At 41.5% G+C, this 13,359-nt stretch overlaps 1 protein-coding gene across 3 annotated transcripts in view; it reads right to left on the bottom strand.

Moving 5' to 3' along the window:
- Positions 1-13,359, bottom strand: part of arhgap33 (Rho GTPase activating protein 33) — a 59,015-nt gene that overhangs the window by 5,125 nt on the left and 40,531 nt on the right. For all 3 annotated transcript variants that reach the window (XM_066645170.1, XM_066645177.1, XM_066645185.1), the window contains 13 exons: positions 12,098-12,163; positions 10,282-10,431; positions 10,096-10,198; positions 9,592-9,736; positions 8,516-8,598; positions 7,954-8,061; positions 6,761-6,906; positions 2,840-2,999; positions 2,349-2,488; positions 2,075-2,149; positions 1,081-1,808; positions 727-907; positions 195-547 (listed from right to left, as the gene is read on the bottom strand). In XM_066645170.1, coding sequence (XP_066501267.1) covers positions 195-547; positions 727-907; positions 1,081-1,808; positions 2,075-2,149; positions 2,349-2,488; positions 2,840-2,999; positions 6,761-6,906; positions 7,954-8,061; positions 8,516-8,598; positions 9,592-9,736; positions 10,096-10,198; positions 10,282-10,431; positions 12,098-12,163 — 2,438 coding nt within the window. The remainder of the gene's footprint in view (positions 1-194; positions 548-726; positions 908-1,080; positions 1,809-2,074; positions 2,150-2,348; positions 2,489-2,839; positions 3,000-6,760; positions 6,907-7,953; positions 8,062-8,515; positions 8,599-9,591; positions 9,737-10,095; positions 10,199-10,281; positions 10,432-12,097; positions 12,164-13,359) is intronic.

The following is a 13,359-nucleotide window of genomic DNA, read 5'->3' as shown; positions in this document are numbered from 1 at the left end:
CATTTTTAAAAAAGTGTGTTCAAGAAGCAGTGAACTTGAAATTCATACACTTGTACAGAACAAAACTTTTATAAACCAGACTGTGGGCCTAAACAAGTCAAATTCCAATTATTTTACAGCTTAAAGAGGATGGTACTCACAGCAACCCCTCCATACCGTACATATATCGTTCGTAAGCAGAAATAAAAACGTACTTGGCCTAGGGGGGATCTTGGCTCCTGTTCAGGTGCTTCATCTGGAGCCTTTTCAGCAGTGCCATCTTCACCCTCGCCCTCAGTCATCCACCCAGAGAGGGGGCGCACTGTAGAGTACAGTTGATCAGGATCGGAGGACAACAATGCCCCTGCGTCTGCAGAGAGGGAGCGCTGGAAGCGGGTATCCGTTTCAGGAGGGGTCTGGCGGGGCCGGTAGGGAGGTGAAGCCCCTTGCCGGAGAGCTTTGTTGGCACTCTCAGTCAAGGCCAGGGCCATGAGGCGTGCAGGGTTTTTCGGAGGAGGTGCAGGGGGCTGTTGTGAAGGCAGTGGTGCACCAGTGGGACCAAGAATGTCTGGCAGAGCATAGACGGGCAAAAATGTACAAAAGCAGTTAGGAAAGCAGATATTTTTTAGTTTTCTAGACATTCGTGAAACTGAAATCTTTCAAATTTGCTAGTCTTCCCTGACGTCTGCATACTCTCCATAATTACCAACAAAATCTGATGACAGAATGAAGTAACAGAATACTCACTGGGGACCTTGATCTTGGCCTCTGGGCCGAGTTTGCTGTTCAGCTCCTGTTGACAGCTCTCTGTGAGCTGGAAGTCACAAGACCTCAGCAGCATGGATATCATTTGAGGGGGCTGGGACGGTCCTGCCCCTGGAGTCCCGGGCTGCAACTCCCCAGCGCGCCCGCCAATCATTTCCAGCACCTGAAATGTTTTAATAATAATATTAGGGTTAGATAGTATTGCGTTGATTGTTGTGATTATATATATTTATAATGTCTGCAAGTTAAACCATTCTAGTAGTTTAAAATCAAATTCTTGTTTTCCTATCAGTATTAAAGGACCACCATGTAGTATTTTTACTCAAAGAAATTCACCTTAGCAGGCACACTGATGGCGATGGGGTCAGATATGTCCAGTGGAGGTGACTTAGGGGCTTTAGGAGAGAGAGCATGTACCACCTTCTTTGTAAAAGAGCGCCTCTCTTGTGGAGGCTGTGAAGAAGCTCCAGGAGCTGAAGGCTGGCTGTGGGAGGGGCTAAGGTTGCCCTCTCCTTGCTGCGTGGAGCTAGAGGCGGCAGGGGGCCTGTGCTGACAGAACACCTGCTGGGGCGGGGCAGCAGCTGCAAGGATCAGGCTCCTGCGGGCAGCAGCTTCGGATTGGTTGAGCACAGAGTCCGGGTCCTCGGTGATTGAACGCTGACTTCCGGTGCGGGCGTGGCTTTGGTGACCCAGGCAGCGGTAGGGAGGGGGAGTGGCCGCAGGTGGAGAATCTCTGTCGCCGGAGGCAACGCCACTGCCTCCAATTGCGATTGGCCCATCGTCCAGGAACGTGGGGCTGAAGTCAATGACGTCCTCGGCCATCCAGGAGGCAGCAGGGTCCTGTGAGAAATCGGGCAGCATGTATACACCTTCCTCGTCATCTTCCTCATCCTCGTCCTCATCCGCATCTCTGGCCTCCTCAGGCAGCAGGCTGTCATATGAGCGGCTGGGGGGGATTTGTGTCGGCGGGGGCTGTGGTAGGAGTTGAGGATCCATGGAGGCAGCCAGAGAGAGGCCATCACTGCTAGAGCGAGGCCTTCGCAAACGCTGCAGCTTCCCCTGACCTGAGGGAGAAACTGTTTTTTTTCAAATGTGCTCTAATACAGTGGTCTGCAAGTACATTATATATGCATGCCATGGCTAAATGGAAAAGGGTCTACATTTGTATAAAATCTCAGTATGTGGTGACCATGATATCTAGCCATTAGTGAAATAATAACATTTGAAATTGTACATAGGCAAAGCAAATTTATAGATAATTTAATTGTGCTATAAATATTCAGACAAATTATTCCTTTAAAATACAGCAGACTAGATCATTTGCTCTCACCTGCGCCACTGTGTTGGGAAGACAAAGATTCTTCACTCTTAGCTGACCTCAGTGTTACACTGTCCACCCTGCAACCTGCAGTACAACAAACATGATGCTACTCTGTGACAGTGAAATACATTTATTTCCAGATGATATTATCAGTGATTCAGATTTCAGCTACACAAGCAGCCACAGACAAGAATAGATCCTCCTATAACCCACATGCCATAATTAGCACACATCGGTACACTTTTATAGATCATCAACCATGATATCTGCAGTTCTCCAGTACCTGCGTGAGAGGTGGTGGGCTGGAATAAAGAGCTGATCCTAATGGGCTTGCGGCGGCCCGAGCCTGCAGGCTTCCCAATCGCGAAGAACGTCTTCCAGCTCCCTCCAGCTGCCTTCCGAACTTTCAGTCCTCTTTTCCTCCTTTGTTAAAAGAGGGAAGACAGAGACTTACTTCACAGTCCCTTATAGTACTATACTACATTTATATATTTATATATATATATATTAGCCTGAAGAATTAGCCTGATGTTTTACAGAAAATGTAAGGATGCATATTAAGTGTATTCACAGGGAGCTTGACCCCCTCCCAACAGCTTCTACTCTTCTAGTCAGTCTTTCATTAGTGAGTTAGTGAGTTCAGATATTGGATTATGACACTAAAAGTATTTTAAACATGGCTGCCCCTTGTGAGCGACCCACTCCATGGTCTATAACCGGTTTCATGGCAAACAAAGCAAATATTTATGAATGAGTTTTGTCCAGTCGCCACACCTCTCTGCAGGATGATCCAACACTGTGTGGAAGCGTTCATGCAGAGGGTGATGAGGAGAACCCTGCAGTAGCAAAGGAGCCTGGGAACGAGCCTGAGCCTCCTCCAGAGACAGCAGCCGAGTGGATACAAAAGACTTAGGTCTGGTCAGGGACTGACGAGCTGCAGACAGAGGGAGAGGGAGAGCGTGAGAGACATTATGGGGCACAGTGTAAGAGTTTGAGACGGCAAGGCGAACATCAGCGGCATCTGCAGGCACAGTGAGGTTTCAGGAGAAAAGGAAACTGATCTGTAACTGAAGCGCGCTGGAAGCTGCTCCATACCTGTACATCTCTGTCTCTCACAGCACACAGAATCTCACATCATCATAAATACACGGAGGTGTTGAACACAGTTAGCAGACAAGCAAATCAGTGTAATCTAATTAGGATGCAAAGCTTCATTAATCAACAGCCTGCGAAAAACCTTGGCGCAGCATTAGCATCATGTAAACTATAATGAACACAAATATATTTTTTAAAAATGCAGTGTATAAAATAATCAGTTATTAAATAACATATACAAGTAAAATGTTTTTTAGTAATGTTTCTATTTTGTTAATATTAGAGCTTACTTTTAAGCTAAAAATCATTTTTAAATTAAAGATTCATTAAAAGAGCTACTCTCACTGGCTCAGACACTGACTGAATTTACCAGGAAGCCTTACAGAGTAAGATTTTAATATAAAAGCACCGAAGAGCCAAGCAGATGCACAAAAAGCTGAGATAAAACTTGAGCTGTGATATAAAAGAGTTACCTTCTTCAACAGAGAGTCAAATTACAACCACCACTCCAACAATGATTTCTGTAATAAAACTAGAGCTTACACACTTAACCCTGCGAGAAACACAACAGCGTAAAATCGGATGAAACCGGAGTAGACTCAGCCTGTGGAACGTGGATAACATGCAAAAAGTAACTGTAGGTTAGTTATTTCAAATGGAGTTTATTTTTCCAAACTTATTGTACAGTAGTTACACACAAATGTTCTTTTCATCAAAATCTAGCTCCTGAGATGTAAGACCAACTCTGCTTTCGTTTTTAAAGATGTGACCTTAAAGGACCAGTCAGTCATTTTTACCACCAAAAATTAACAAGTAATCGTTTTGAAGTTTTTATAACACTTTTTTTTCTATAAATTGCAACTCATATGAGATGTTGGATCAAACTGCTTTGTTAATTTAAATTGCTGAATGAACCAGTTCATGCTCCATAAACCTATGTTTAAAATGGGCTTAGAAGAGAAATCTCCAGATACTAGGTGTCAGTATAACTAGGGATGGGCGGTATCCACATTATTCATACCGTCTCAAAATATTATCTCGGTATACGGTATTACCGTGGGGAGGGAGTGCTCTGTCAGGCCGCGCTGAGCCTTATATTTTTGAGCACAAAGTCGAGTAATTAGCTAAACACAGCCCTGTACTGCACACTGACACATGTGTTGACGATAAAAACACGTTTCTGGGAGAGCAAATTTCAGCAACTGGTGCTGGAGGAACAGAAAACTTCAAAAATAAGCAAAATTAGACGGTGTACTTGTGGTTTAGCACACCACAGCCGATTTTTCAGCGAACTGAGGCTCAAAACACACATATTTAGAGAATAAAGCCATATACCTGTGAGCACAAGGTTGAGTGAATATTTTGTCTATTACCAGCTTGTGTTTTTCTTCACCCATTTTCAGACTGTTACATCAAGTCACTAAGCTCCTATAGCGCCCCCTTTCTGTGGCTCTCTTAAATGCACATGAACCTTACAGCCGACTTTTAAAGACATAGAACAGAAATTTGACACACGTTTGTAGGGATGACCCATGTTTATAAATACCGCGGTATACCGTGTATTATCGTTATACCGCCCAACCCTAAGTATAGCTGCTGTTTTATAACGTGAAAAATTGTAGAAAATAACTGATTGTATCTTTAAAATAAAGAGGCCAAAACATAAAAGGCAACTGGAGAGAAACGATATGATTTCCATGCTATTTTAAATCATAATTCTGCTATTCTGGTTCCCATTTTCAGTCCAGAGTTTTTGTTCCTCTCAGAGTTTGTTCCCCATGCACTGTGGGACACGTTTGCCCATGGTGACACTCTTTTTCCGGCCTAACCTGCGTTCCTGGAAAGTCTGCTGGAAAAAGTCCTATACAAATAACACTGAACTCAACCTGAAGGCAACACAACATAAATTGTACAGCAGTCTGTGAACTTTGTGGCGTATCCATGACAACTGTTGATACTCTGTGGGAGTCAGGCCATGGAGAAGCGTCGTGTCTCAGATTCAGGGTCCAGAGACAAGGGGTCATCGACCTCCCCCCGAGCCTCCTGAAGACTGACCAGTCGTGTCCGCGGAGGTTTGCGCGGGATCTTGCGTAGTGCCCCTCTCGTGGCTATGGAAACACACAGGGAGCTCTCAGTAACTGATACTTACCGCACTGTGGTCAGCTCAGACCTCTCACCACAACTTCCTGTTTCAGCCTGACTACCACACAAGTTGATGCACACTTCACTGTTTTAGCAACATAAACTTGCACCTCATAGAACATAGGTATAATGCACATGTTTCTCATGAAGTTAGACTGCAAAGTTTGTGGTTAGCTTAAAAAAAAAATCAAAATGTGTTAAAATAGGCTTCAAATAAATCATTCTTTAAAACAATACATAACATTTTCTTACTGTTTACTGAAGGTAATGAAAAATAAGAGGAAAATATAAGGGTTAATGGAAAATAATTTACCAAGTTATAAATGGCATAAAATATTAAAATGTTACACTGTACCTGTGCAAAATAAACAATATACAGGGTTAGACCGAACTAAGCTTAAAGTGAAGTGGTTTTTGCCAGAAATTATGCTTCTATCAGGACAGTTACCTTCAAGGACAGTATGATTATTTCATGGCATTAATGTTGGAAAAGAGCAGAAGCAAATCTCTCCTTGGTGTCTGTGCATATTTCAAACTTTTTACACATCCATTAGGCTTGAAAGCTTGAGCATGTTCACAGTATTCCGCTTGTCAAGAGAATGAAACAGCTGTAAAACGAAAAGGCTTGAGGCAAACACCAGCGACAGACACAGACTTCAATCTCATTCTGAACAAAGGACTGTAAACACGTCAACTCTGAAGAGTTGGAATACAAAGTGAAGCAGATACAGAGCAACAGATGTTTGTTTGGTGCCTGCAAAGACAAAGCATACTCTATTCAAGTGTTAATCAAAACAAAAAGAAAGTTGACATGGAAAGAGAACAATCACAAAACTTAAACCACAAAGCACCTCGTAACTCTAAGATCGTTGTTAGATAGCGAAGCAAGAATTACGGTCCAGTGCTTACACAAATCTTCACAATGCAGTGCTCCTGGGGCTGCTTTACTGAGACAAAAGAGGCTCAAATCTGCAGGTCTTTTTCATCACATTTGAGCCTCTTTGTGGGAAGAATAAAAATGCATTTATTGCTTAAATTTGTTTCTTTCAAACCGTATTTAAACAATAACTGCATATAGTGCATGCCATTTAAATGGCGATCTAAGCAAAAGTCTGATTGTCAAGAAGCACTGATTAAATCTGATGAGAGACAAGACTCCAGAGATCCAGCCTGAATCAAACTTGAATGAAGGTCCGATTTCATGTGGTTTTATGAAGTTCCGACTGCAAATGACACTGTCAAGTGCAATATGCCAAAGAATTTGAGCAAAATTTGAGGCGTTTTATTGAAAAAAATGTTCAGATACCGACCCAAAACTTTGATAAAGCTTAAACATTTAAGGGGAAAGACTCTGAGCCAAAGATCAGACTTAAATCATGAAGGTTTGTAATGTTCAATGAAGCCAGAGACAGAAGGTTAAAAACAGTTTGTTGTGGTTCTTTTGGAAGGAGGACGTACCTGCGTTAAATCGGCCCACTGATGTGAAGGAGTCACTGAAGAGCACCTCTACGTTCGTGAGCAGGAACTCGACCACCACAGACTGGATGCGGACCTCCTTGAATGGGTCGGCTCCACTGAGTCCCACCGCCTCAATCTCTTTAGACCTGGAGCACACAGAAAACAGTCCATCTCAGAAATTCTCCTTATTCAGGTTGGAACAGAGCTGTACATGTCTAATACTTTATCGTGGAATGAGGCCATAGCTATGGTTACAACAATACTGCTTCACCATGAGACCGGTTTAAGAAATGTAACATATGTTTATTCCTTTTTAGGTCCTTAGAGGAAAAGTTTCAAGGCCTGTTTATGACAGTAGACAACAGTTATAAGTTGATTTTACATAATTTCAAATTACACAGCAACAAAAAAAGTTTCCCCTGTTTTAAATCCTTCCCCTGAACTGTTCACCAACGCACACCCAAGAAATAAATTAGCACATAATGCCTTCAACCATAAACTGTATAGACGCTACACATAAAAAAAATTGCTTAAGAATAAATAGAATGTAGAACGTAAAGTGATTGCACGCTCTAGGAAATGACTCAACTCTCTAAAGATACCGTGAGCTGTCAAGAGCAAATGAAATTAGTGGCTGCTACCATTTATCATAATTTATCACACTGAGGGGAATACGAAATTTGAAAAACAGCACAGCATGCAAAATATGGAAGAAGAAAAATGTTCAGTGATTAATTACTACTTGTATTTTAATTAAGAGAATTAATTATACAGCCAAAAGTTTTGAAACCATATCTTTTGAAATGAATGTTATGAATCAGGGGGTTTCCCCGTTATGCGGCTGTTAAAACTTCTGCTCTTCTGGGAAGCCATTTAAAAAAAGATGAGTGAATATTGCTGTGAGGAACTGATGGCAGTCAGCAATGAGAACATTCTGGAGGTCACAAACTGATGTTAGATGATTACTTTGGGATAAATTGAGTGGAGTTTGTGATCCAAAAGTAATAGGATGGTGCTCCATTAAACAGACATAGCCTTCCAGACAATGCTTGGCCCAAACATAGCAAGCTTATGCTCATTTATAGCTGCTCCAGGGTTTCGTTTCATGCTTCTCTGTGAAGATTTCACAAGCTGTGTGTGTACATATGTACTGTCTGGGCACCCACCGAGTATTTAAATGCATGAATGTTCACCTGAGCAGGTTTGGGGCCCAGACGATGGCCAGGTTCTTAACATGCATGTTGGTCGTCTCGCTCATTGTGGCTAAATGGGCCAAGTGTTTTATGAGGTACTCCAGGGTCCTGAGACACAAACAGTAATATCATCATCATCATCATCCTCATTATAATTTCCACATACATAATTTTTACAAAGCTTTCTCCAAAAATATCATTTTATGGGAAAAACACTGTTTTAGATCAAAAGCTTAAAACAATCAGAACACAACAGCTCTTAATATAGCTCTTAGAACCTATAAAACTTTGGATTTCTATCACCTTTCATGTGAACCATGTGGAATAATGCATTTCACATAATAATAATAATAATTTATTTGTATAGCACCTTCATACATAAATGTAGCTCAAAGTGCTATACTTTTTAAATTTTTTTGAGACAAACATTATAAACTATAAATCAATCTTATATTTTCTAAACCTTCTGGATGCAATTTTCCTTAAATATAGAAAAGTCAGTGGCGTTATGCCTTTAGTGTCTTAGGGTGGACATTAATGATCTAAGGTGCGAGTGGGTGACCTGTAGTGGGGAGGAGGTAGCTGCTGAATGACATCATGCACTTTCACCATGCGTTCGTCCTCAGTCATCTCCCCCATACAATCCTACAGAAGTAAACACATGTACTACTGGACAAATACATACACAATTAGGCTTACTTACAGGCTTATAGCCTAGCATTTTCTATCTACACAATACAAGGGGTGTTCAATGTTCAATATGTACTTGGTATCAATATAATCTACGAATCCTGCAGGTATTTTAATAATTATTTGATTTCTGGAGGTATATAAAGAAAACACCAACTCATTTTGATCCTTAGCATTGTGGTAATCGCTATGAAAACTAATCCAGTGAGTAGCACATGCATTTTGACAAAACTTGAGCTTGTGCGTGACTGTGGATTCCAAGATAATAGTCGTCCACCAAACAGCCCTGAGGGATTTTTAACACTTCCCAAATTTGAAGAAAATCTCTGCTTAAAGCGATTTGCTGATGATAAATATAAATCATTAATTTTCAATTAAAGAAGATTTTTTATTTCCCCTGGGGAGTTACAAAGCTAATTGCTGGAGCTAACAAATGCATAGAAATTAAGGGTTATTACACAGAAAAATAAAAATATTTTACTACTGAGTAGAAAATGGGGTGCAACTGGAGTTGATCAGGAGATTTGTGATATAAAAACTGCAGTTGGACAAGGAGCTAACATAACATTCAACTCAGCCACAACAAACATAGCCAGTGGGAATGAAATATATAAACGGACAGTGCTTAGAAAGTGGTTACATAAGTGTTTCCTCAATTTCTCGTGGTAGATTTTTAGTGCTTATATATAAAGCCTTTTCCTTTCGGAAAAGCAGTAGTGCTGATGCATGCAGAATGTGTGTCACACAAGTTTAGCACAATGCAACGCACAATTGCTCAATGCACCATTTATCACAAAAGTTATTGCAGAATTTTGCTTTTAGTTTTGGTTTTTCAATGTTCATACTTTAATGTGACTCAGAAAGACAGGGCTGCATCAAAGCCTAAGAAAGGGAGATGTAATCAGAGGTATGTCACTGGTGAAGAAAAGACTGAAATTGAAAGCTCACAGCAAACTTGTCGTAGAGCTGGTAGGTGAGGAGCGGATTAGGAAGCTCTCTGAAGTACAGCTTACAGAGAGAGCCCACACAGTGAATGTCCTGCATGTACACGTCTTTAGTCAGGTCCGGAACATTCTCACTGTCAAACTCGTGCCTAAGGAAACAAAAACAAAATGTTTATGAAGATTTAAGTAACATCACATAGGCCAAGCATTAGCAGATTTTATTCAGTGTCAGTATTTATTCAGTCTGATGAACTACCCATTTGAAGAGATTAACTCAGGGAGATAAAGTAGGTATGCATATAACAGGCATGCATATGCAATTTCATCCTTCAGTTTACCATTATCATTAACACAAATATAAAGGTATCCAGTGTTCTAACATAATCTTCATGTATAGTTCAGGGCAAAACAGTTTCAAAACCTTGAAAAAAAAAAAAAAAAAAAGAAATCACATGCTCTCATACTCAGTTTTGCTTCTGCAAACTGTGTTCAGAAAGAGAAGACTAACCTAAGCTTCTGAATGTTGGAGGAAACTCCAGAATGTCTGTAGATACCGTCCACAACGCCATGGTTCTCTATGAACTCGGAACAGCTCTTTAATACCTGGGGAACTAGATCAACACAGACACATAGGTCAAAACACAACAGCATAAATCAGCAGAAATCGTAATATCGTATGCCTTTGTGCACATACCATCTTGCCCAGAGTTTAGCAGGTGTTCTCCCAGGTCACAGCCAAACACACGTTCCTTGAGGATGCCCCTCTGCTTCAGTTTCTGTTTGGTGGGTCTGGACTTCATAAATGTGCGCAGGAAGCCCATCAGCTTGCCGTGCTTCTTAGACACTGGCACAAGGAGGCGCAAGAGAGCTAATGTTATAAACTGGAAAATAGGCAGAAAACAGGTGGTTTTCCAACTTTTCCATAAGATGCAATGACCAGAAGAGGCATGGCTGAACCAATGAAAACAAACTGCCCCTATATTACTCCACGGTTTGTGTCTGAATATGTGAGATATCTATCCGTTTGTCATTGCATCCCAAAAAGCAGTAGTGAAAGTTACTGACAGGGTTAAACATGCTCATTTAGGGGTAGATACAATGCATATGGACCTTTCCCTTAAGCAAGTATGTGACTGTATGGAAAAAATCATGGCTTATTAACTATAGAGAGAGGAAAGGTGTGCCAATTTGCTTTTACTCCAGACAATTCCTTTAACTGATCCCATGCTGGCGTATACTAACTTTGAAAACAAAAACCATGTTGAACACAGTTTGCGATTAAAGGAATACTTTGTCCTTCAGAGGAACACAACAAAAACTGCTTTTAGCTGGCCCACTACTATCTCTCCCTCATTGTCAGCAGGAGCAGCAGTGTTTTTAGGTGAAGGATTCGTTCAGAATAAATAAGTAGCAGGTCAGTGGAATGTGTTAGAGAGAACAGGACTGAGGCTGTGAGAAACTTAAAACATCAGCCCTCAGTTATCGGAAACCCAGAGACACAACAGCAGCTTCTCATTTATACAGCGAGATGCCTGAGCTTTATAGAGCGAGGAGAGGGATAATCACGACATTTCAAGATGATTTAATGCCATGTGGTAGCTGCCCACTCCTCCACCTCCACTTGCCAGGCTCTCCACACCACCCACTCCCTCACTCCACTTCTCCAAGATCTGCTCGTTGTATAAATGGTTACACGCTCTGCTCGGGTTTTATGAAGTCAACGAAATGTTAGGAAATGTATGAAGGGTCTTGCTTTTGACAAATAAGAGGAAGCAAGTGTTAATATCAACTCGGAAGGTGTTACCAGCGAGTCTTAGGAACCAAGGCTGAAGAACTGAGAGAAAAACAGACAAAGAAACAGAGGGAAACAGTCTAAAACATACTGCAGTCTAAAAGATAAATCGTTTTTATATTGAGAGAACGATTTTCAAATCACTTGGCCTACATTATTCATAGCTGTCTTGAAGGATGTAAATTTAATCTATAAATCTACTACCACAGAGCTTGGGAATTGGAATTATGGCACATTGCATTCACCATACAAGATTCGAGCCCAAAATGGATGTGCTGGTTTTCCAAACAAATACGGGCCTTTAATAGAATATAATCACAATCAGAAAGATCTGAATTCAGTCCTAAGATAAACCATAAACACCACTATTCCTTTGAAAAAAAACAACCTGAATTGCAACCACTATTGCTGTTCCCTTTAGGGTACATTTTAGAAAGCAGAAGTAGTCTGACCTTGGATCAATTGCAACGAACAGCACAAACGAATAAATCCATCATACAGACAGTAATGCATTTTGGAGACTCACACAATGTTTGAAAGTGTAAGAGAATTCAATAAAGCATATTTTCCTGCCTTACTTAGTGACAATTCATTTAGGTGATGGCAAATCATGGAAATAGCAAATGCACAAAAACAAGGGTTAGCCGGACCATTATGCAACTAGTGACAAGTCATATTAAAAATAATGACAAATATAGCCATTACTCATTGATCCTACCTGACGTGGGGGAAGGTGGTCCAGGTGCATTGGCAATGCTCGGCTTCGAACTGACAGGCTCTCCCTCTACAATGGTAAAAGTGGCATTGAGTTAAATGGGAACTCCCAACATTTTTTCATTTATCATTAAGACATAAAGTAATGGTGGAAGGTAAGGTATGAGATTAGAAAGGCACAGGCTCAGATTGCTTTTCAGCGGAGGTGATGTTCATTCATTATCTGTAACCGCTTATCCAGTTCAGGGTCACGGTGGGTCCAGAGCCTACCTGGAATCATTGGGCGCAAGGCGGGAATATACACTGTGAGGGGGTGCCAGTCCTTCACAGGGCAACACACACACACACACTTTTGAGTCGCCAATCCAACTACCAACGTGTGTTTTTGGACTGTGGGAGGAAACTGGAGCACCCGGAGGAAACCCACACAGACACAGGGAGAACACACCAACTCCTCACAGACAGTCACCCGGAGGAAACCCACACAGACACAGGGAGAACACACCACACCCCTCACAGACAGTCAACCGGAGGAAACCCACGCAGACACAGGGAGAACACACCACACTCCTCACAGACAGTCACCCGGAGGAAACCCACGCAGACACAGGGAGAACACACCACACTCCTCACAGACAGTCACCCAGAGGAAACCCACACAGACACAGGGAGAACACACCACACCCCTCACAGTCAACCGGAGGAAACCCACGCAGACACAGGGAGAACACACCACACCCCTCACAGACAGTCACCCGGAGGAAACCCACGCAGACACAGGGAGAACACACCACACTCCTCACAGACAGTCACCCGGAGCGGGAATCGAACCCACAACGTCTAGGTCCCTGGAGCTGTGTGACTGCGACACTACCTGCTGCGCCCGCGGAGGTGATGTGTACATCAAATTTAATGAGCTTTTATTTACCTTCGACAATAAGCTGTGAACCTATAGGTGTCTAATTATGATAAAACTATTGTAAATCAGAAAAAATAAAAATTTAGGTGAATTATTTTGCTTTAAAATATCGATTATGTACCTCTGCACCCTGCACGTATTTTAAAAACATTTTATATATTAAAAATAAATAAATAAATGGCAAAAATGCAACACCGTGACAAAAGATTAACTGCTGTTAGAGTCATTACACTGTTCTACACCTCATTCCTATAACCACTGATTTGAATGCTTCTGAATCTAAGTTTCCCTAGAACAGAACACATTGAATCAAACTACATTAAATGACTAAATTATGAAGCATTTTT

The sequence above is a fragment of the Hoplias malabaricus genome, chromosome 1 (genome assembly GCF_029633855.1).
Source record: "Hoplias malabaricus isolate fHopMal1 chromosome 1, fHopMal1.hap1, whole genome shotgun sequence".
In the NCBI taxonomy this organism is placed as follows: Eukaryota; Metazoa; Chordata; class Actinopteri; order Characiformes; family Erythrinidae; genus Hoplias; species Hoplias malabaricus.
The sequence above is the reverse complement of the archived record's forward strand: the minus strand, read 5'-3'. Positions and strand labels throughout refer to the sequence as shown.